At 42.2% G+C, this 25,110-nt stretch overlaps 1 protein-coding gene across 2 annotated transcripts in view; it reads left to right on the forward strand.

Moving 5' to 3' along the window:
• The window catches only part of RIMS4 (regulating synaptic membrane exocytosis 4), a 327,760-nt gene that overhangs the window by 162,843 nt on the left and 139,807 nt on the right, over positions 1-25,110 (forward strand). For both annotated transcript variants that reach the window (XM_073608044.1, XM_073608045.1), the window contains exon 2: positions 12,643-12,781. In XM_073608044.1, coding sequence (XP_073464145.1) covers positions 12,643-12,781 — 139 coding nt within the window. The remainder of the gene's footprint in view (positions 1-12,642; positions 12,782-25,110) is intronic.

A 25,110-nucleotide genomic window follows, 5' to 3' on the forward strand; every position in this document is an offset into this window, starting at 1 on the left:
AATGATGGTCTCCCAAGCAGTATAATTAAAATATACAAACGTTTATTGAGAACAATATATAAAAAATACTATTGGAGAAACTCCACTTAGGAATTATATAAACCAACACCTTCCAAAAGATGGATTGCCACTGAGTCAACCATCTATAGATAACACAATCCGGATTGTGGCCCCTATCAGTCAATAGGCATGTCTGTCAGTCCTATAGGAACTAAAGGAACCAAGCTATTATGCAAACATTGAGGTGGATTTACTAAAGGCAAATATACTGTGCACTCCAAGTGCAGTTGCACTAGATCTGAGGGAATCTCTGAAATGAGGGAAAGCTCTGCTGATTTCTATCATCCAATCATGTGCAATCAAAAATGCTGTTTTATTATTTTACTTGCATGTTCCCCTCAGATCTAGAGCAAGTGTACTTACAGTGCCTAGAATATTTGCCTTTAGTAAATCAACCCCATTATGTTAAACTTCTTTTCCTAAGGTGTTCTCAGTATAAAGTGTTGAAAACAATGTCCTTAACACCTGAAATCAGCAAGCAAATGAGTAAGTCTGCAAAGCATAGGAAGTAGCATCCTGCAACTATATAACAAAAAAAAATTCAGCTTTTATTTTTAGAGAATACTGCCCCTTAAAAAAAGCGATTTCATTATTTTCCTATTCTGCCAACTTACATTTTTGTTTCTCTGAAAAAAAGGTGTCTTGACCTCTTGCTTACTTAGTGCCATCTTGGATCCAGCACCGGCATAGAGCTGCCATTCCTTAAAGTTCACCCTGAGGGGAAAGTTCCACTATATGTCCTCCTCCCCCTCCTCTTCTTCTTTTGGAACTTTTTTTTTTTGGAGGGGAGCAGGTACGTAGTTTTCTCGAGTACCCGCTACCACTTCCACTGGAATTGTCTAGGCCAGGGGTGTCCAACCTGCGGCCCAAGACGGCTATGAATGTGGTCCAATACAAAATCGTTAACTTTAAAATGTTGAATTTAAATTTTTTTTGTAGAAATGCATTTACACTTAGCAATCACATGAGTCTGAAGAAAATTTTGGCAGTGTCTCTTTATTGGACTTTTAGAAATGTTTTTCTTCCCAAAGAAAAATATCCCACTTTTCACAATCACGCCTTATTAATGTCATCAGTTTTCGGGAGCACCTATATTTTCAACTATTTTCAAAGATAAAGCACTCAAAGGGCAAAGTTAGAACCAAAATATCTGATTAGCACCTTGAGAATTCTTTGAGCATTGCTGCTACAGCCATCAAACCAGATATTGATGCGTTAGTTTATCAAAAACAGTGTCAAATATCACGCTAGTAATACATATTACAAAAAAAATGAAGTGGTATTACTCAGATAGAAACATAGAAAAGTGTTTTTTTTTTTCATTTAACTTTTTGGTCTGAGTACATGGGATCAGTGATCGTTAACAGCGATCTACCCTAGGTAGGTGCTAGTTAGATATTAGGCCAGTGCAGGTAAATTTAGGAAGGCCTAGCCCTGTTTGTTTTGATCTGGGGGCTGGGGAGTGGTTTAGTGTAGGCTGGTGACTCACAGATAGCATCACCTCTTGGTTACCTCCCTCTGGCTCTCAGAAGATTCTGGAAGCAGAGGAGGGGAAGAGTGGTGGAGCTGTCTGGGGTGTGGTAAGGAGCCCTGACCAATCCCAAACTAGGATTGGCAGGGGACAGGCCTCCTTAAATACCTTGGGTCAGCCCAGCTAGGGAAGAGTTGTTCGGGTGGAAGAACTGAGAGATGGAGTGTTAGGCTGTCGGGGCCTTGGAGGGAGCCCCACAGTGTGGGGGGTGACCTTGGGCCAGGAGCTCAGAGCTGTGAAGGAATCCCACACAACCCAAGGGGTGTCCTGAACAGGAGCAGGAGAGGACAGCGGGGAACACTGCTGGGCAAGTCTTCAGGAGGGATACACCAGGTGTCGGTGAGTGACAGGCACAGTTGGGAGAGCGGGGAGAGACATGCCAGGAGTGGATGTAGAGCCAGCGGGAGAGACTGGGATGTTACTGGCGTTGAAGTCGGGCTGCTGCAGCCAGGAGGGCTGGCAGAGACTGCACAGAACTGACTGGGACCAGTAGTCCACCTTGATACAGCTAGCACTAAAGACTTTTCTTCTACTGCTATTGGTTGCTACGCCAAAGGGGCCCATGGTCCCTGCCAGCAAATGGCAAATCCTTAAAATTGGGCTTAATTCAGAGTTGGGCCTAACCATGTGCTAGCTGTAAGAGGAACCAAGTATTGCACAGGAGACGAAGTAACAGTCTACAAATAAGTGTTGTGATGGAGAAGGCTGGAGCTTTAGAGAATGTTCCAATCAATGATCTCATCGATTCGATATTGATTCTAGGCCTCCCATAATCCCTTTACCCCTATCCAGGTTTAATCCCTCACTAAAATAACAAAACAAAGCTGATGGACTGTTTATTGTCTGGAGAGTGACTGGAAGAGAATGCCAGGCTGGGCAGGGTGACAGGTGGAACTACTACACTTAGCGGTCCCACAGGGGTACCGCTACATAAATATATGGGTGATGCCAACATGTTTTAAATATATGAGTGATGGCTAAAAGTTATTATGGAATTATTAGTGCTACTATAGAAATAGGAGTACACCAATTCAACGCAAAACTCCTTCAATCCAACCGAGTTCTCCTGCAGCAACTTGGTTCTGCAGAGAGACATTTGTTGGATTCCAGAAGAGATGACAAAATCCAGCAGAGTATTTCTAATTATTACAATGATCAGCAGTCCTTTTCAAAATATTTAGTCCCTTTCATTTCACCCATCCAGCATCAATATTATGAGTGACTCTGAGGACTTCTGACCATTGTAATATTTAGAAATATTCTGCTGGATTTTGTCATCAGTTCTGGAATCCCATAAATGCTCTGAGGAACTAGGTTGTTGCAGGAGAACTCGGTTGGATTGAAGGAGTTGCGTTGAATTGCTTTACTCCTGTTTCTATAGTAACACAGTAATAATTCCACAGTGAGTATAACAAGCATGCTTTAATGCATATACAGACTGATTTTACTGTTGTGGGTTTAGTAACACTATTATGCTTGTGTACTAACCAGTGGCATCGTTAAGGGGTGGCTATTGAGGCTGGAGCCCCAAATCTGGGGCCCATAGCCCCGAGTCCAGGGCTGGCCCTATCATGAGAGTGTCCTGGGCTGCCTGACACATCGCTGTCTGCACTCCGTGCTTCACTGACATCCAGAGAAGGAAGGTGAGTGTGAGAGTGAGTCTCCTCCTTGCTCCGCCCATATCATAGAGTCGGGAGTAAGTTTATCACACTGAACTCCTGAGCAGGTGAGTACAGACCATGGGAAGGGGGAAAACTCTGTATACCGAGCCTCTCTGTATACACCCAGCCTCTCTGTATACACCCAGCCTCACTGTATATACACTAGCCTCAATGTATACACCCAGCCTCTCTGTATACACCCAGCCTCTCTGTATACCTAGCCTCTCTGTATATACCCTGCCTCTCTGTATACACCCAGCCTCTCTGTATATACACTAGCCTCTCTGTATACACCCAATCTCTCTGTATAGACCCGGCCTCTCTGTATACCCAGCCTCTCTGTATATACACTAGCCTCTCTGTATACACCTAGCCTCTCTGTATACACCTGGCCTCTCTGTATACACCTGGCCTCTCTGTATACACCTGGCCTCTCTGTATACCCAGCCTCTCTGTATACACCCAGCCTCTCTCTATATACACTAGCCTGTCTGTATACCCAGCCTCTCTGTATACACCCAGCCTCTCTGTATACCCAGCCTCTCTGTATATACCCAGCCTCTCTGTATATACCCAGCCTCTCTGTATACACCCAGCCTCTCTGTATATAAACCAGCCTCTCTGTATATACCCAGCCTATATGTATACCCAGCCTCTCTGTATATACACCAGCCTATATGTATACCCAGCCTCTCTGTATATACACCAACCTCTCTGTATACCCAACCTCTCTGTATACACTAGCCTCTCTTCTATATACCCTAGCCTCTCTGTATGTAACAATCCGCATCTGGTGGCAGGTGACGTCAAAAGCTCTCTGGGGACCCCGATGTAAGGGGGAGGCTCTCTGGGGACCCTGATGTAAGGGGGAGGCTCTCTGGGGACCCTGATGTAATGAGGTTGGCTTTGGGGACCCTTATGTGATATATATAGTATATACATGTGTATGCCAAGCGTATGACTTTCTTTACTTCGCTGCTGTGGGCTCTAGCCCCAGATCTTTTGTAGACCTAGCAACACCCCTGGTACTAACAATGTCTTTGCTATCCCTTTCATCATTGCCCAATGCTAACATTTACACAGCAGCAGGAAATTCTAGCATGTTGAAAGACCTACCTAATTTCATTGCATTGAACTGCTTCTTATTTCCAAAATGGTGCAGTCCATTTTCAGTCCTGAATTATGACAGGACCCAAAAAATGCCGTGGGATTAGAGCTAAGATATCACTAAACTCCTTTATTTTTATTCAGGGCTTTTTTCTAAGAGAATAGGTGCAGAGTAATCCCCTCTCCCCTGAGTCATCCATAGTCCCTGCCCCCTCCCCACCTCCGAGCACTGTCCCTCATCTCTAACCCCTACCCACCTCCCAGTACCACCCCTTCTAGAGAATGCAGAATCTTGTACCATTTTGTGGTACTATGTAACGTCTATGGAATTTGTTAATGATAACAAGAAAGGCAGAAAGAGATCCCCTGCAGCCAGCAACAGTAGATCTCCCCAAAAACAATAGGAATCCCCAGCAATAATAGACTCCCCCCAGCAAAAAAAAAAAAAGGATCCCTCCCAGCAACAATAGTTACCCCCAGCAACAATAGAATATTTCAGAAACAAAATAAGCCAGCAACGATAAATCCCCCAGCAGCCACCATCAATAGACCCCCTCAACAGTATATCCCACCCCCCCACCCCCCCGCAACATAAGTCCCCAAAGCAACATTAGATCTCCCACCAGATAGACCCCTCCAGGAAAATAGACCTCCCTCCCCAGCAACACTTCACCCCCAGCAACAATACAGTAGATCCCCCAGCAGTAAGCATCAATAGACCCTCCAACACACTCCAGCGTCCCTGGGGTATATACATACTGTACATACAGCCAGTACATATATTCAGTGCTGGAGGTGCCGGGAACTTCATAACACCATGTTCCTATTGAAGAAAGACCCTTTTTTATCAGTGTATAAGTGTTGATGATACATTTTATTTAATTCTTTATGAGTTTTCCCCATAGTGACAGAAATGACATAATACATCCTACATGGGTACAATCAGTTCTAAACAGGTATTGGTGCATAACATATTGTAAAGTTCACCCCCTCTACCACACTTTAGCACCCTGGAGGGAGTTGAATAAAAGGGCAGAAGGGCCGTTCTAGAGAACAGTTAAATACTGCAAATTTTTGGGTGACAGGTGAAATATGCTAAATTAATTTTTTAAGTGTATCTCATTGGTTGTTAAAAAAAAAAAGCACTTACAATATGCACCAGGGAGATATTACTCATCAGTACCATGTGACTGGTAAAGTATTACTGCTTGCTAAGCAGCCCATGTAACGAGTGCACTGTGCTCCTGTTTTCCCTGCTATGTCAGCACTTAGGATGCAGCATTCCATCTGTCCCTTGCACTATCTGCCAATTCCTAGACACATGGCAACACAATGCCATCTCGAATTCTACTGATAGAATTTTGCATGAAGACTGTAAAATATGCTTTGTTCTTTAGTTCCAATTTCCTTGATTCATGCATATTTTAACCAGGATATTTTTTTCTCTCCAACTTGGTGATAAATTGTTGAAGGTGACATAACTAGGCCATTGTGCAGCCATCCCCCAGACACTGCTAGTCTTAGTGCTTTCCTCTGTATGTTCACTTTCGACCCATGTAAGTTCATTTTAACAAAACTATCATGTTTCTACCTCCTGTTTATTGATTTTTAGCTCTTCTTTTTGCTGTAAATCCTCATGTAGCATCTACACGTTGTATTAAAAACTAGTATCATCATGGTCATCTGTTGGCGGTGTCGGTAAAGGCAAAGAAAGTCGAAAACAGCTCTATTTGTACAAATTGTGAGAATTTGTTCCCTGGCTGATGAAGATGAGTCTGCATCACTTTTTGTTTTTCTAGCTAGACATCTTATAGATGAAAAATGGAATGCTCAGTTCGTGTAGAGGTGAACTAAAGATGACATGTCATTTCTATATGGTGAATGAACTCTGAAATCTTATTCATCACTAAGGACTTCAGAGTTTGAGCTTTGTTATACCAAAAGTGTGAGTACACATTAAAGGGTAACTCCAAATAGCAAATAAAGAAAAAATAATATAGCGCATATGATTGCGACACTAATCATTTTGTAATCAAATGTTATTAACCACATCAATACAGGGCATTTTCACCCCCTTCCTGCCCAGACCAATTTTCAGCTTTCAGCGCTGTAACATTTTGAATGACAATTGCGCGGTCATACAACACTGTACCCGTATGAAATTTTGATCATTTTTTCCCCACAAGTAGAGCTTTCTTTTGATGGTATTTGATCACCTTTGCATTCTTTAATTATTGTGCTATAAACAAAAAAAGAGCGACAATTTTGAAAAAAACACAATTTTTTTTAACTTTTTGCTATAATAAATATCCCAATTTTTAAAGAACAAAAACACAGTTTTTTCTTCAGTTTAGGCCGATATGTATTCTTCTACATATTTTTTTTTTTAATTGCAATAAGCGTATATTGATTGGTTTGCGCAAAAGTTATTGCCCCTACAAAATAGGGGATAAATTTATGGCATTTTTATAAGTTTTTTTTTTTTTTTTACTAGTAATGGCGGTGGGCTGCAATTTTTATTGGGACTGCGATATTGCGACGGACAAATTGGACACTTTTGACACATTTTTGGGACCATTGACAATTATACAGAGATGAGTGCTATAAATATGCACTGATTACTGTATAAATGTCACTGGCAGGGAAGGGGTTAACAAGGCGATCAAGGGGTTAAATGTGTTACCTAGGGAGTGATTCTAACTGTGGGGGGGAGGGGACTGACTGGGGAAGGTGACCGATCGGTGTCCCTATATACAAGGAACACACAAGCTGTCTCTTCTCCCCTGACAGGACGTGGATCTGTGTGTTTATACACACACAGATCCACGTCCCTGCTCTGTGAAGAGCAATCGCGGGTGCCTGGCGGACATCGTGGCCACCGGAAATGCTCATTGGCTCCCGATTGACACAGCGGGCGCATGCCCCTAGATGGCCAGGAAGCCGAGAACGTCATATGACGACCGCCCAGAATGAGAGAGCCATCATATTACTATATGCGGGATGCGAAGTGGTTAAAAATTACCTTTTCTTTTCAATCTGCAGCCAATGTAATTTTCTGAGAATGCAATGCAATATGGCTACCTGGAGTTTTCTGTATAAATCCAGAAATGCAAACCAAGCAGAAAAAAAGTCCCACCGCTCAGGTAGGCACGAATCAGTGGAGATAAAGACAAGCATAATTTTATCCTTCAAAGGGAAGAGCCCCAGGTGCTGGCTGATGCTGATGAGCTATGAGTAAGCACTCATCATGGGTGCGAAACGCGTCATTTGATCCCTGTACACTTCTGCAGTAGTGTTTTGTATTCTTCTATGATCCAGCTTTTTACTAATAAAAGCACTTATCATCAGACCGGTGTGCGGCTTCCAGTTTTCCTCGGCTTCTCTGGAGTTTTCTGTACACAGAGTATGTACTGACCACCCCCCAGAAACATCATTTCCTGCTTGTGTGATTGGCTCACCAATTTTCCCAGAAGTCTACACTCAGATACAAGTCAGATTTCAGGCATCCCTTGCAGCAAAAATGTCATTTTTTGAGAGATACTTTCAATAGGAACCCATCTAAAGGGATGCAGGCCCAGCAGATTTCTTCATTAGTGCCCTGTAGCTCCACACCTGTCAGTTAATTATGAAACCACTCCAATTAGACCCACTCAGAACAGAGGCACGGAGAAACACACAGGGATTTCTTCAGAATAACAAAAGGTAGGAATCTGCAACAAAGTTTGTTATAATCCCTGCAATGTACATAGATCACCCAGAGGGGAATGTTTTTTTTCTCAATAAAAGTGGAGTTACGCTTTAAAGGTACACTCCAGTCAAAATAGAAAAAATAAACCCTGAAGTACATTTTTATGCAGGTTATGCTGTAGTTTACCAATCAACCCCTGTGCTTATTGTTAGTAATCAATATGTGTTGTGCGTTCAGAGATGGTATTGTGCATACCTTGGTTGTAACGAGTGGTTATTTGAGTTAATGTTGCCTTTCTATCATCTCAAACCAGTCTGTCCATTCTGCTCTGACATCAACAAGGCATTTTTGTCCACACAACTGCCGCTCACTGGATATTTTCTCCTTTTCGGAAACACCCCTTCTGGCACCAACAGTCATGCCACGTTCAATCACTAAAATCCCCTTTCTTCCCCATTCTGATACTCTGTTTGAACCTCAGAAGGGTGTTGCCAACATCCCAATAGTTTTTGTATGAGGACCCTAAAAAGGGACACAAGTACCCACCGGTACAGCGGGACTTTAAGGGCGAACAAAATATATTGGTATATCGTAAAATATCATTTATTAGAAACATTTAAAAAGGCATGTATAAAAGCATGACAACAAATAATACAGCACTTTTAGTGCATAACAAGAAATGCATTTTCATCATATTATATTGTTTACATATTCCAAAGATGAACATAGTTTTCCTCCAATTAGCCTGACATGTTTCATGAAAAAATCCCTTCCTCAGAGGCGTTTATAGGAGATGAAATAATATATTCAATTATTGAGATATGAAAGAATATATTTGTTTTTTTACAAAAAGGTAATTTTATTTAGAAACCCTATATTTGCCATTAGTTGTCCATCAAAGCCGTCTTTGCTTGGAAAAGCCCTCACAAGGGTCCCCACAGAACGGCCATCACAGCACAGCTACAGGTAAACCCTTTTTGCTTGCTAAAGATGAATTTATGACCGTTCATGGCTAGATTGTTCTTTGATCTGAGGGTTTGAGAAACATGCAAAAGAAGGTGCTCTGGTCAGATGAGACCAAAATTTAATTTTTTTGGCCTAAAAGCAAAACGCTATGTGAGGCAGAAAACTAACACTACACATCACACTGAACACACCATCCCCACTGTGAAATGTGGTGGAGGAAGCATCATGTTGTGGGGATGCTTTTCTTCAGCAGGGACAGGGAAGCTGGTCAGAGTTGATGGGAAAATGGATGGAGCCAAATACAGGGCACATTTAGAAGAGCCTGCAAAAGACTTGAGACTGGGGCAGAGCTTCACCTTCCAGCATTACAACGACCCTAAACATACAGCCAGAGCTACAATGGAATGGTTTAGATCAAAGCATATTCATGTGTTAGAATGACCCAGTCAAAGTCCAGGCCTAAATCCAATTGAGAATCTTTGGCAAGACTTAAAAATTGCTGATCACAGACGCTCTCCATCCAATCTGACAGAGCTGGAGCTATTTTTCAAAGAAGAATGGGCAAAAATGTCACTCTCTAGATGTGCAAAGCTGGTAGAGACACCCCAAAAAGACTTACCTCTGTAATTGCAGTGAAAGAAAAATGTATTTGTAAAAAATTTGGAAAACCATTTATCATTTTCCTTCCACTTCACAATTATGTGCCACCACTTTGTGTTGGTCTATTACATAAAATCCCAATAAAATACATTTTACGTTTTTGGTTGTAACATGACAACATGTGGAAAATGTCAAGGGGTACTCAAGGCACTGTGTGTGTTTGTGTATGTATATGTGTGTGTATGTGTGTGTGTGTGTGTATATATATATATATATATATATATATATATATATATATATATATATATATACTCTAACATAGTTAAATTCAATATAAATGTTTTCCTTGACTCCTATTCCTTTATCATGACCCCAGTGCTTTAGATGGACTCTTTGGATCGACATTGTATATGGGAATATCAATGGTCACAAGCATGACCAGGAAATAATTGCTTCTAATGGTTTACTGACATGGCAGGTTATATGGAACATCAGTGAGAGAAAACATGGACTAAGAAATTAATTAAGTAACTAATGAAATGAAAAATAACCAACATGATCCACAAAACTAAGTACTCTTTTGTGAAAGTTTAGTTTTACTTTAACTTCGTTCATATATCTTTGATGTATCCCTTCATGATGACCCTGAGTTTTAGGCAAACTGTTTGAATTGGCATTCTCAGTGGAAATAATAATGGGCACAAACTGGACCAGAGTATTTCCAGTAGTTTACTGATCTGGCAGATATAATGAATGGTTTGTGGAACATCTTTGCTATTGTCCCTTAACTTTTTTAACAGACTTGCATCAGTCACGTTGTTCCTCAGGGTGTAGCAAAAATTGTTTCATTTTGGAGGGCTTCAGTCAATCCCTTGAGTACAACCTATCCAACACTTGCCAATTTCCATGTATTACCCTTACTCTTGGGAATAAGGGAACAAAAAGAGTTGATTACTAGCTGCAAATGTCATTTAACTGCAATTTTATGAGGCAAAAAAAAAAAAAACAGGTCAAATCCAGCTTTTACTTTAAATCTGAACTCCAAGCAGAAATATTCTGTTATTAGTGCAAAGTTCACTTCTTACTTTTTTACCTAACGTCAGTTTATTATTTTTCGCCTGCAGGTGTTCACTCACTTACAAATCCCTATTTGCAAAAATCAGAATAAGGGCTCTGTCCCCCTTTTTTCTGTTTAACCACTTTCCGCCAGCATGACGTCATATGACGTCGTGGATTTTGAGTGGAGATGTCTGGATGATGCCTACAGCTACAGGCATCATCAAGATATCTTTTTTTTCAGCCAGCGATTCCCTACAATGTAAAAGCCATCATAGTGGCTTAATAGCAGCTGGATGGCTCGTACAGACAGCGGGAGGGGGGGATCTCCCGTGTGATCAAGAAGCCGGAGATCGGTTCTGGTGGTGGCGCCGGGTTACCATAGATGGTTCCGGCCATCTCGATGACCCTGGGAGGCCGAAAGCGGTGTCATGACATCTCTTCCAGCTCTGACAGATGTAAATACTGCTATAATTTTTCCCTAGAAAGCAGAGATTAATGTTTTTTGTTTTCTTTTTTTTGATCTCATGCTTTCCAGGGTAGAGGAAATATCTGGAGTCTTATAAACCGCAGATCCCCGCATAAAGGGGACCTGTCATGCCTTATTTCTATCACAAGGGATGTTTACATTAATTGTGATGGGAATAAAAGTGATCAAAACAAAAAATAAAAAATGAAAGGGACAGTGTAAAAATAACAAAAATTCATATAAAATAATATTTTTTTAAAAAAATGAAGGTGCCTCCGTTCCCTCGTGTTCGCACGCAGAAGCAAATGCATACGTAGGTTGCGCCCGCATGTGTAAACAGTGTTTGCACCACACGTGAAGTATTGCCATGAATGTCAGAGCGAGAGCAATAATTATAGTGCTAGACCTCCTCTCTAACGCTAAACATGTAACCTGTAAACCTTTTTAAAGTGCCGCCTATGGAGATTTTTAAGTACCGTAGTTTGGTGCCATTCCATGAGCATGCGCAATTTTAAAGCTTGACATGTTGGGTATCTATTTACTTAGGGTCAACTTTTATATCGTACAAAAAAAATGAGTTACATATATTGTGTTTTTTTGCATTAAAATTCAATATAGTGTAGTTTTTCCCCAAAAAATTGCATTTAAAAAAATTGCTGCGCAAATACTATAACAAAGTGCAACGATCACCATTTTATTCTCTAAAGTCTCTGCTAAAAAACATATATAATGTTTGGGGGTTCTAAGTAATTTTCTAGCAAAATACAGATTTTTACATGTAGGAGAGAAATGTCAGAATTGGCCTGGTTAATAAGACCGGTGGTGGCTGTGCCTGCTGTTCCTCCTGGCCACCGGTCTTGTAAAATCCACTGTATATAATGTTTGGGGCTTCTAAGTAATTTTCTAGCAAAAAAAAAGTAGATTTTTATATGCAGAATCGAAGAGTCAGAATTTTCCCAGAGGCCAAAGCAGAGTGGTTTAATGTATGCTATTTTCCTTTTATTACGGCGATGGTGAAACTTGAATTTGAGAAGTCATGACAGTGTCAAGAATATTGTAAGACAAGTCAGAAATGATTGGGTTGCAGGGGATGGCTGTACATTCTATGCTATCCCGTAAAAACATAATTGCGTTTCTTTAAAATCAATTATCTCATTATACATAATTTGAACATTGTATCTTAAAGGGGCTGTCCAGAAATGTGACAAAATCCAATTTATTCCTCTTGCAATGGAAAATATGCATACCTCCACTGCATGCATGCCAGCATTTGTCGCATTGCAGTTGAGGAGCTTTCAAGAATGATAGTATTTTAAGTGGTAAATGCATTGCTTAGAAGCACCTTTTTTCAGCTCTGATGACTTATATTACATGGATATTGCTAGCAGGAGATATACACTTAATAGAGCTATCCAGGAATTTAGGACAAGCTTGGCTCTTTTGAATATGTTCCCTCTGTTTCACATAATTGTTATAAAATTTGTAAAATTTTTGTGTTTTCCAGAAGATGGACGGAAACTTAAAGGTGCTATTCAGCGGAGTACAGAGACTGGGCTTGCTGTTGAGATGCCTAGTCGGACGGTACGCCAAGCAAGCCATGAGTCTATAGAAGATAGTATGAACAGCTATGGATCTGAAGGAAAGTAAGTTATTCAGTCACCTATCTTTTTGTTCTACCAGTGAAGTATTAATTTATGGCATTCCTGCTGTAGAGTCAATTTTAAAGTAGGAGAGCAGTTGTAAAAATACACTATATTGTCAAAAGTATTGTGACGCCTGCCTTTACACGCACATGAACTTTAATGGCATCTCAATCTTAGTCCGTAGGGTTCAATATTAGTTGGCCCACCCTTTGCAGCTATAACAGCTTCAACTCTTCCGGGAAGGCTGTCCACAAGGTTTAGGAGTGTGTCTATGGGAATGTTTGACCATTCTTCCAGAAGCACATTTGTGAGGTCAGGCACTGATGTTGGATGAGAAGGCCTGGCTCGCAGTCTCTAATTCATCCCAAAGGTGTTCTGTGGGGTTGGGGTCAGGACTCTGTGCAGGCCAGTCAAGTTCCTCCGACCCAAACAAGCTCATCCATGTCTTTATGGACCTTGTTTTGTGCACTGGTCCAAATCATTTGGTGGAGGGGGGATTATGGTGTGGGGTTGTTTTTCAGGGGTTGGGCTTGGCTCCTTAGTTGCAGTGAAGGGAACTCTTAAGGTGTCAGCATACCAAGACAATTTCATGCTGTTGTGGGAACAGTTTGGGGATGGCCCCTTCCTGTTCCAACATGACTGCACACCAGTGCACAAAGCAAGGTCCATAAAGACATGAATGAGGGAGTTTGGGGGGGAGGAACTTGATTGGCCTGCATAGAGTCCTGACCTCAACCCGATAGAACACCTTTGGGATGAATTAGAGCAGAGACTGCGAGCCACCCTTCTTGTCCAATATCAGTGCCTGACCTCACAAATGCTCTTCTGGAAGAATGGTCAAACATTCCCATAGACACACTCCTAAACCTTGTGGACAGCCTTCCCAGAAGAGTTGAAGCTGTTATAGCTGTAAAGGGTGGGCCAACTCAATATTGAACTATATAAACTAATGCCCTGTACACACGGTCGGACATTGATCGGACATTCCGACAACAAAATCCATGGATTTTTTCCGACGGATGTTGGTTCAAACTTGTCTTGCATACACATGGTCACACAAAGTTGTTGGAAAATCTGATCGTTCTGAACGCGGTGACGTAAACACATACGTCGGGACTATAAACGGGGCAATAGCCAATAGCTTTTGTCTCTTAATTTATTCTGAGCATGCGTGGCACTTTGTGCGTCGGATTTGTGTACACACGATCGGAATTTCCGACAACAGATTTTGTTGTCAGAAAATTTTATAGCAAGCTCTCAAACTTTGTGTGTCCGATGGAAAATGTCTGATGGAGCCTACACACGGTCGGAATTTCCGACAACAAGGTCCTATCACACATTTTCTGTCGAAAAATCCAACCGTGTGTACAGGGCATAAGACTAGGATGCTATTAAAGTTCATATGCATAAAGGCAGGCGTCCCAATACTTTTGACAACATAGTGTACTTGCAGTGCGAAGCATTGGGTAAGTAGATCTTCTTTTGTATGTCTGCTTTACATAAACAAGCAATTAACCCTTGCAGTGTATGCAAAACCCCACTTGACAGAGATAATTTTTAAGTTTCCCAGAGCTGAGCTTTAAGCATTTTTAGGTCACACAAACCAACAGCATAAAAGAACTAGCATGAGTTAATATGGTATAACACAAATTCCCTCTCCTTACTTTGTGTTCTCTCTATTTAAACCGGTTAAAGTGCATTTGTGTCCAGACTTTGCTAAAAATATGAAAATAATAAATTGTGCAATCGGCAAGAAAGTTTTCAAAGAAGACCCTTATTTGCCTCTATAACTGCAGGTACTGTGGAGAAATTCATTTTTAACTACTTCAATACCGTGCACTTACAGTGGAGACGGAAAGTATTCAGACCCCCTTACATTTTTCACTCTTTGTTATAGTGCAGCGATTTGCTAAAATCATTTAAGTTCATTTTTTTCCCCATTAATGTACATACAGCACCCCATATTGACAGAAAAACACAGAATTGTTGACATTTTTGCAGATTTATTAAAAAAGAAAAACTGAAATATCACATGGTCCTAAGTATTCAGACCCTTTGCTGTGACACTCATATATTTAACTCAGGTGCTGTCCATTTCTTCTGATCATCCTTGAGATGGTTTGATTATACTGATTGGACTTGATTAGGAAAGCCACACACCTGTCTATATAAGACCTTACAGCTCACAGTGCATGTCAGAGCAAATGAGCATCATGAGGTCAAAGGAACTGCCTGAAGAGCTCAGAGACAGAATTGTGGCAAGGCACAGATTTGGCCAAGGTTACAAAAAAATTTCTGTTGCACTTAAGGTTCCTAAGAGCACAGTGGCCTCCATAATCCTTAAATGGAAGACGTTTGGGACGACCAGAACCCTTCCTAGAGCTGGCCGTCCGGCCAAACTGAGCTATCGGGGAGAAGAGCCTTGGTGAGAGAGGTAAAGAAGAACCCAAAGATCACTGTGGCTGAGCTCCAGAGATGCCGTTGGGAGAAAGTTGTAGAGAGTCAACCATCACTGCAGTCCTCCACCAGTCGGGGCTTTTTGGCAGAGTGGCCCGATGGAAGCCTCTCCTCAGTGCAAGACACATGAAAGCCCGCATAGAGTTTGCTAAAAAACACCTGAAGGACTCCAAGATGGTGAGAAATAAGATTCTCTGCTGTGATGAGACCAAGATAGAACCTTTTGGCCTTAATTCTAAGTGGTATGTGTGGAGAAAACCAGGCACTGCTCATCACCTGTCCAATACAGTCCCAACAGTGAAGCATGGTGGTGGCAGCATCATGCTGTGGGGGTGTTTTTCAGCTGCAGGGACAGGACGACTGGTTGCAATTGAGGGAAAGATGAATGTGGCCAAGTACAGAAAACCTTCTCCAGAGTGCTCAGGACCTCAGACTGGGCCGAAGGTTTACCTTCCAACAAGACAATGACCCTAAGCACACAGCTAAAATAACGAAGGAGTGGCTTCACAACAATTCCGTGACTGTTCTTGAATGGCCCAGCCAGAGCCCTGACTTAAACCCAATTGAGCATCTCTGGAGAGACCTAAAAATGGCTGTCCACCAACGTTTACCATCCAACCTGACAGAACTGGAGAGGATCTGCAAGGAAGAATGGCAGAGGATCCCCAAATCCAGGTGTGAAAAACTTGTTGCATCTTTCCCAAAAAGACTCATGGCTGTATTAGATCAAAAGGGTGCTTCTACTAAATACTGAGCAAAGGGTCTGAATTCTTAGGACCATGTGATATTTCTGTTTTTCTTTTTTAATAAATCTGCAAAAATGTCAACAATTCTGTGTTTTTCTGTCAATATGGGGTGCTGTGTGTACATTAATGAGGAAAAAAATGAACTTAAATGATTTTAGCAAATGGCTGCAATATAACAAAGGGTTAAAAAATATAAGGGGGTCTGAATACTTTAAGTCCCTACTGTATACCCCCTTCCTGCCCAGGCCAATTTTCAGCTCTTAGCGCTGTCGCTGTTTAAATGACAATTGCGCGGTCACACTACACTGTACTCAAACAGAATTTTTATAATTTTGTTCCCACAAATAGAGCTTTCTTTTGGTGGTATTTGATCACCTCTGCGTTTTTTAAAATTTTGAAAAAAAAAAAGTTTTTCTTTTGTTTCTGTTATAAAATTTTGTAAATAAGTAAGTTTTCTCCTTCACCGATGGGTACTAATAAGGCGGCACTGATGGGCACTGATAAGGCAGCACCGATGAGGTGGCACTGATGGGCACTGACAGGCACTGACGATGGGCACTGGTAGGCTGCACTGATGGGTGGCACTGATATGCGGCACTCATGGGTGGCACTGGTGGGCACTGATAGGCGACACTGATGGGCACTGAAAGGCTGCACTGATGGGTACTTATGGGTGACACTGAAAGGCAGCACTGATGGGCACTGATAGGCATCACTGATGGCACTGGCAGGCATTGAGGATGGGCACTGATTGGCAGCTGCCTGGGCACTGATTGGCATCTCCCTGGTGGTCTAGGGTGGCATACCTGGTGGTCCAGTGTGGTTTCAATCCATGGTGGTCCTGGCGGCATCCTGGTGGTCCTGGATGGGCATCCGAGGGGGGGCTGCGCTGATAAACATTTAGCATAGACTCCCCCTGTCAGGAGAGCAGCCGATCGGCTCTCCTCTACTCGCGTCTGTCAGACGCGAGTGAGGAAAAGCCGTTCAATGGCTCTTCCTGTTTACATTGTGATCAGCCGTGATTGGACACGGCTGATCACGTGGTAAAGAGCCTCCGTTAGAGGCTCTTTACTGACATCGGTGTCAGACTGACACACCACACCACTGATCGCCGTGATGCGTTCCCTCACGGGCGCACGAGAACGGTTGTTCTGGAGGTTCGTCATATGATGTCCACCCAGAACGAGAGCCGCACCGCCCCACCCCGCCGTCATTTGATGCTGGGTGGGCAGCAAGTGGTTAAAGATCTCAACAGAGATTCTGTTACGGCTTCTGCATGCATTGCATTAGAAGCTAAGCAGAGGATGAATTTATCCACAATATCCACAGATAGAGAAGTCAGTGAGGGCTTATTTAAAGTTATTTTACTGCTTAACTGATTTGCACTGGCAGAACACGTATATGCAGCCTCTCAGTAGGTGGGCCTTAAGGTCGAGAGGCTGCATATGTGAGTACCAGAATGTAAACAGGACTGGGCCGAGAGTGCACGCCCTACGCGCTCCCGTCACCGTTACCAGGGGCTAACGAAAAGTTTCCAATCTCTACTTGCGATCGGGAGCTTTCCGATCATGTGACTGCTGTGACAGCCAATTACAGTGGTCACATGATCAGAAACCCCGCCCCACCTCCTGGCATCAAAACCCTCTTAAAAGACCAAGATGCGCTGGCGTCAAGGAGTTAATAAGAATGTGTAAATCTATTTTCCATAATATTTGCACTGGTACAATTTAAAGAAATATGGAGGCTGCCTTTATGGACCTCATTATGAATTTTTATTCATTTATTATACTGACCCTCTGGTTTCAATACTTCACTGGCCTTGAACAAGTATGTACATCAGGTAAATCAGTGTAAGGCCAGAAGTCAATATTTGCATATGTGTTCAGGGTTGGCCACTCAAAATAGTGAAGATATGGGTTAACACACAGGGGTCAAACTGGCGGCCTTCCAGTTGTTGCAGAACTACAAGTCCCATGAGGCATTTCACTTGTAGTTCTGAACAGCTGGAGGGCTGCCAGTGTGACACCCCTGGGTTGTCATGGCAACTTTCTTTCCTAAAAAAGATTTAATTGTTACTAAACCCACAACAGTAAAATCAGTCTGTATATGCACTAAAGCATGCTTGTTATACTCACTGCACTCCTGCTCATTGTGTAAAAAGGCTGTTTGATCCTGTCTTCTCTAAACCTCCCCTTCTTCCACATTCCCCAATCCATCTCCCGATAGAACAGAGCCTTGAGGGCACTTAGCACATGCTCAGTTTTGGTGTGTATTGCTAGAGTTTTTTTTTTTTTCTTGGGAGGGTGCATGTGATCGACAAGAAAAGTTCAGGCTGGAGTTTCACTTTTAATCTTCTTCTAAAGAAAAAGAACTGGGTTCGGGAAGTGGGATCATTGCCCTGGAATCTCTTATGTCTTCTGTTTATTTAAACATCATTCAGTAAAAAATTGTGTTTTCCACAAAAAAGACATATCTGTTCATTAGATTAATGCCCGGTCTGTAGAATGTAGCATGAAATAGACTTGGAGCAGAAGTAAGTCGTAGCATTGTTCATTTCATATGCTCAGTGAACCGATCTTGGAACATCTTTGGGTGTTATAAAGCATAAAACTAAGATTTTCTGTTAAAGGAAAAACATGAAGCAGAGTTGTCCATTCATCCATAAGCAGCAGCTTGTTTTATGGTTGCATGGCATATGTATTTTGCCTTATCTTACTAATCAGTAGTTTGTCCTTTTATTTATTAACATATTTATAGTGATTTTTCAGTATATACAGTTGTGCTCATAAGTTTACATACCCTGGCAGAATTTATGATTTCTTGGCCATTTTTCAGAGAATTTGAATGATAACACGCAAACTTTTATTTCACTCTTGGTTAGTGTTTGGCTGAAGCCATTTATTATCAATCAACTGTGTTTACTCTTTTTAAAGCATAATGGTAACAGAAACTATCCAAATGACCCTGATCAAAAGTTTACATACCCCAGTTCTTAATACCTGGTTTTCCCCACTTTAACATCAATGACAGCTTGAAGTCTTTTGTGGTATTTGAGGATGAGGCTCTTTATCTTCTCAGATGGTAAAGCTGCCCATTCCTCTTGGCAAAAAGCCTCCAGTTCCTGTAAATTCTTGGGCTGTCTTGCATGAACTGCACGTTTGAGATCTCCCCAGAGTGGCTCAATGATATTGAGGTCAGGAGACTGAGATGGCCACTCCAGAACCTTCACTTTATTCTGCTGTAGCCAATGACAGGTCAAATTGGCCTTTTGGATCATTGTCATGTTGGAATGTCCAAGTATGTCCCATGCGCATCTTCCTGGCTGATGAATGCAAATGTTCCTCCAGTATTTTTTGATAACATACTGCATTCATCCAACAGTTTTGACCAAATTTCCTGTGCCTTTGTGGCTCACACATCCCCGAAACATCACCGATCCACCTCCATACCTTTCATCATAGGCCTTGTTGACTCCTCTCCCAATTTATGGTTGTGGCCAATTTTGGGCTCATCACTCCAAATGACTTTGTGCCAGGAGGTTTAAGGCTTGTCTCTGTGCTGTTTGGCATATTGTAAGCGGGATACTTTGTGCATTTGCGTAGTAATGGCTTTCTTCTGGCGACTCGGCCGTGCAGCCCATCTTTCTTCAAGTGCCTCCTTATTGTGTATCTTGAAACAGCCACACCACGTGTTTTCAGAGAGGCGTGTATTTCACCTGAAGTTATTTGTGTGTTTTTCTTTGCATCCCGAACAATTTTCCTGGCAGTTGTGGTTGAAATTTTAGTTGGTCTGGTTTGGTTTCAACAGAACCCCTCATTTTTCACTTCTTGATTAGAGTTTGAACACTGCTGATTGGCATTCTCAATTTCTTGGATATCTTTTTATATCCCTTTCCTGTTTTATACAGTTCAACTACCTTTTCCCGCAAATCCTTTGACAATTCTTTTTCTTTCTCCATGACTCAGAATCCAGAAACGTCAGTGCAGCACTGGATGAAAGATGCAAGGGTCTGTCAGGAGTCCAGGAACACATTGACCTTTTATACACAAACACCAATTACAAGCAAACAGATCACAGGTGTTATTAGGCCAAAATCACCAGGGTATGTAAACTTTTTTAATCAGGGTCATTTGGGTAGTTTCTGTTGCCATTATGATTTAAAAAGAGTAAACACAGTTGATTGATAATAAATGGCTTCAGCCAAACACTAACCATGAGTGAAAGAAACGTTTTTTTGTTATCATTCATATTCTTTGAAAAATGGCCAAGAAATTCTAAATTCTGCCAGGGTATGTAAACTTATGAGCACAACTGCATATGAACATATGATCAGGTTAATGTAAATGATTTGCTATAGAGTTCAACAATAACATCCCAGAAAATTCAAGAAAAAAAGTGTAGGACCGGCTAGCATCCGGTCCTACCTAAATACCAGACTTTAAAGGCTTCAACATGGGAGACAACAACATCTATGTTAAGTTAACATTTTATTTAACCAATTTATAAATCAATTAATAAAACAAGGGCTTAGCGGCCCTAATGCCATCCAAAAAAGTACTGTTGCATATGAATTATACAGGTATCGAAAGACTGTGGTAAGTATGGGTTAGCATAGTAGCAAAGCAGAGACTGCATGCTTCTTATAACCGAGTACACCAGGTCTACGTTTAGCCAATTAAACCGCTTCTTTAGGACCCAATAAGGCACAGTAGAGCAATAGTAGTCGTGATGGATCATGCGGCATCTAAAAAAGTAGCCTGGAGGCGGGCACAGGGGCAAGAAAAAGGGAAGCTGAAGGACGCTGCATGATCCGTCACAACTACTGTTGCTCGAATGTGCCTTATCGGGTTCTTTTTTGTCGAAACATAGACCTGGCATACTCGGATATCGGAAGCATACAGTCTCTACTTCACTACTATGCTTACTCATAATTACCACAGTCTTACAATGCCTGTATCATTTATATGCAACAGTAATTACTGTATGGTGTTAAGGCTGCTAAGCCCTTGTTTTATTCATTGATTTCATTAATTGGTTAAATAAGATGTTAACTTTTCTATAGATGTTGTTGTTGTCTCCCATGTTGGAGCCTTTAAAGTCCGGTAGTTAAGTAGGAACGGATGCTAGCCGGCCCTTCACCTTTTTTCATGCAATTTCCCTCGGATGTGGCTTTTTTACCAAAATTTGCTTTTCTAGGAAAAAAATGGAGAAGCTTTCCATGTGCTCATGCATTTAATTAAGATCCCTAGTGCCCAGCCTGTGGCCCATAGCAGTTTTTTTGTTTCCATGAATCAACATTATGTTCTTTCATCTTTATGGTTTAAACATTAGTATTACAAAACAAATGGTAGTGATAACAACTGCATTTTGCCTTAAGGCTGTACCTCACACAGAGGACCAAAACTTTCCTTCTGCACATCAGTTCCACAGAGGAGGCACACTAGGGTAAGCACCGCCAATGGTGCCATACTCCCCTGGGATTGGTGAACACTGATTGGCGTCTTTTCATTTTTATCAGACTCCCTAGAGAGATCAAAGGGATAACCTCCCACTCAGACACTCACTGAACTGTATCAAACTTTCCCTAACCCATGCAGGTGTGCTCCCTCTTGAGGACAAGGGCCCCTTCGTCATAGCCCCCCCCTCCCGTGGAGATGGGGTTCTGCAAGGGACAGGACATTACAGAAATTGGAAGTACCCTTTAAAATAAAGGGGTACTCGCATATATGCCCCCCCACATTTAACATGCCCCCCCACAAGTCTTTTATTAACCCCCACAAAAAAACATGTTTCAAGGTGAAATCCATCATAAATCACGTTATCCTGTGATGTAGATCCATGTCAATCACAGTGAATGTTGCCTGCCTGTGGGTTAGGTGCAGCATCGTGCGGCGGGCAATGAACACACAGATTCCAAGTTTGGCAGTACTGTAGAAAAGTTCAGCAAATACAACAGTCCCAGGAGCCACTTACAACGCAAACAGTGGTGGACCCACGAGTTGCAGAATGGAGGATGTGGACAGCGTCTGCAATGAGGAGTGGCCTGTCAGGTCCACACCCAAACGGGAAGGTTTCAGGTGGAGGTAGTCCCTGCACTGTCCCTACTACTCTGGAACCTTTCCCTGTCTCTACTGTAAGTACTATTGCTGACAGACGGGGATCCTTTCCCAACGTTAACCTCTCCCATAAAGCGTGGCAAGCCCGGGAGCTGGGGGCTTAAATAGACTCTGCCTGACCCAAGTTGGCCTCCAGGGTCACATGGGGTGCCAGCATCCAATTGGATAGTTGCCTCCCTGTGACCGAGGAAATCATAGAGGAACCAAGTTCCTCTCAACTTCCTTCCCACCTGCATTGCCGCTGCGGTAGAGCGCCACCTGCAGTGGAGAACACAGACTGCACCTGCCTACACACTGACCTGCTGAGAAAAAAAGAAATGCAGACACATTCCGATCTTAACAGACTTATCGCCACTAATTGCATTTCCTAGCCCCTTCTCTGAATGTAAACAAAGGGGGTTGGATAGCCGTTTTAATAGCATTTTGTGAAAGGCAGATGTGTCGCTAAGCAAACCTTTTTTTAGTTCAGTTCACACACACAGTTTGTGACTCACATGCCATAGAGGGCTATATATACACAGAGGCCACAGGTTCCCAGAAGACACAGTGATTAAAAGAATTTAGAGATCAGGTCAAATAAGTTATTGCACATTACAAATTGCACTTTTCTCCCCTTCTCCTCGAATCTTTACTTGATGGAAACTTGCAATTGACCTTTAATATTTGGCCACAACCAGAAACATTTCCCGAATCTCCGTTATTTGCTTTGTTGTATGTATTTTTCAGGGTTCTACCTCTTGATTTCTTGTGATGATAACTTAATGTTACAATATTATAATATCTGACATTTTTCTGATAGGTTATTGTCCTTTCGGTGTGTTGCTAGATAAGACCCATTAATGCCATCAAGCAGGTCCTTCTCGCAAAACATTTATTTTTCAAAATAAAGATAAGCATTTTTTTCTGGCCTGTCAGACATCCAGTAAAGCAATAATTTTAACAGCCACAATTTACTGTTGATGGCCTAATGCCATCAGTTTGCCTGTCAAAGCTAAAGGGAAGTCATTTTGAAGCAGTGCAAACAAAGGTGATTTGGGAAAGAAACTGCGGTGAACAGAAGAAATTTGATAATCTGTATTTCCTTTTATTTCTCCTGCTTAAAGAGAATCTATGACTTTGTCCATTCAAGCTCTCTTAAATGTTCAATACCCCACTGATACCCACCTTCCCCTTTTTCCCCACATCTCTGTTCATTTATCATACTCACTGGCTAACTGTCATTGTGCTCTAGGCATGCACAGAATTAACTAACTTCTTCCCTCCCAAGTGTGACAATATGGGCCTGGTGGTTGACCATTCAGGCCAAAACACTGCATCCCATTAGGAAGGTCACGTGATCTATCACACTCATTATTTTTGAGGGCTTTGAGGGTGGAACGCATCAAAGATGACCATCAGTAGTTGGGAGTTTCCAAAAGAACCTATTACTTTTTTTCCAAACTTTATGGAACTGTATCACTACCCCCGTAGGGGTTGGAGATGACAGGGTTCCCCCCTGCTGCACAGCCAGGCAACAAGTAACTTCTACACTTTCTCCAGAGGCAAGTCATGCCCCATACACACGATCAGAATTTCCGTCAGAAAAAGCTTGGATGGCTTTTCGACGGAATTCCGCTCAAGCTTGCCTTGCATACACACGGTCACACAAAAGTTCTCTGAACTTTCGACCGTCAAGAATGCGGTGATGTACAACATTATGACGAGTCGAGAAAATGAAGTTCAATGCTTCCAAGCATGCGTCAAATTATTTCCGATCATCTGTGAATTTTTGCGCGTCCGAATTTCATACAGATGAACGCATTTTCGGAAGGGAACTTTTCCCGACCGAAAAATAGAGAACATGCACCCAGTCTTTTGCTGACTGGAATTCCGCCAGCAAAAGACCGATGGAGCATACACACGGTCGCATTTTCCAACAAAAAGCTCTCATCGGAGTTTTGCTGGCGGCATTTCTGATCGTGTGTACGTGGCAGAACAGTCTTTGAGCTTTGTTTTTATGTTTTATTAGGGGTGATAACTTGGAAGGGGAATAGGAATTATGGGATGCTTGATGTCTGATAGCAACAAAACCAGGGACAACTTCCTCTATATGTACAACTCCAAATTATTCTTCTTCTTTACTCTGTACAACTCCAATTGATTCTACTTCTTTACTCTGTACAACTCCAATTGATTCCTTTCTTAGACTGTACAGTTCTGTGTTGTGAACTGCATCCTGGAGTACCTCCAACTCCCTTGTAGACACTGATCCCAGTTCTACCAACTGCAGGAAATGCTAGCCCATCTGGCTGATTCTCCACCAGTCTACCCGACTGACTACTCTGGAGATCTCCCAGGGCAAGGTTAGGGAAGATTTATGCACACCGCTATCTTCCAGAGAGACCTGCTACATGTGGCAACCGCAACACTTGTAAGTTCCTGCACCGTGCTGTAGTACTCACACTGTCCTCCTTGCTCCCACTGCCTCTCAAGGAAGACTCCTTCCAAGCTTTTCCTGTTATCAGGATTCTCCCAAGCCAGCACCTGAGCTCCAACCCAAGGCAGAGTCACCCCCCCCCAGACTAGGGGGTTTGCCTCAAGGGCCACCAACAGTCCCCTCAGCACTCCATCTTCCACCCAACAGAACCGGCCAGCATGACATGATTGGCCAAACTCTCCTAAGTTTGCACAACAACCTTCCTGGCCTCCACCCTCCAGCTTCCAGAATGTTATCCAACTTTCCGGAACCAGGGGGAGGCACCAGAGAGCTGTCTGTATGAGTCATCCAGCACTGAACTCTACTAAACCCTGACCCAATTAAGATTTACAGGTTTTAAGCATGATTCAGAACACATTTTTCTGCACTCACACTAGTAGCACACTAGACCATTTCTATGCTTGTGTTTTTTATTCTCCTTCCAGTTATTGCTACATTTCCTCACACGTAACAGCATGATGGCCAAGGCTAGGTGGGTGTCTTCCAGAAAACAAAAGGCAAAAATATTATCTTTCATTCATAGTGTAGTCCTTC

The sequence above is a fragment of the Aquarana catesbeiana genome, linkage group LG12 (assembly GCF_042186555.1).
Source record: "Aquarana catesbeiana isolate 2022-GZ linkage group LG12, ASM4218655v1, whole genome shotgun sequence".
Lineage (NCBI taxonomy): Eukaryota > Metazoa > Chordata > Amphibia > Anura > Ranidae > Aquarana > Aquarana catesbeiana.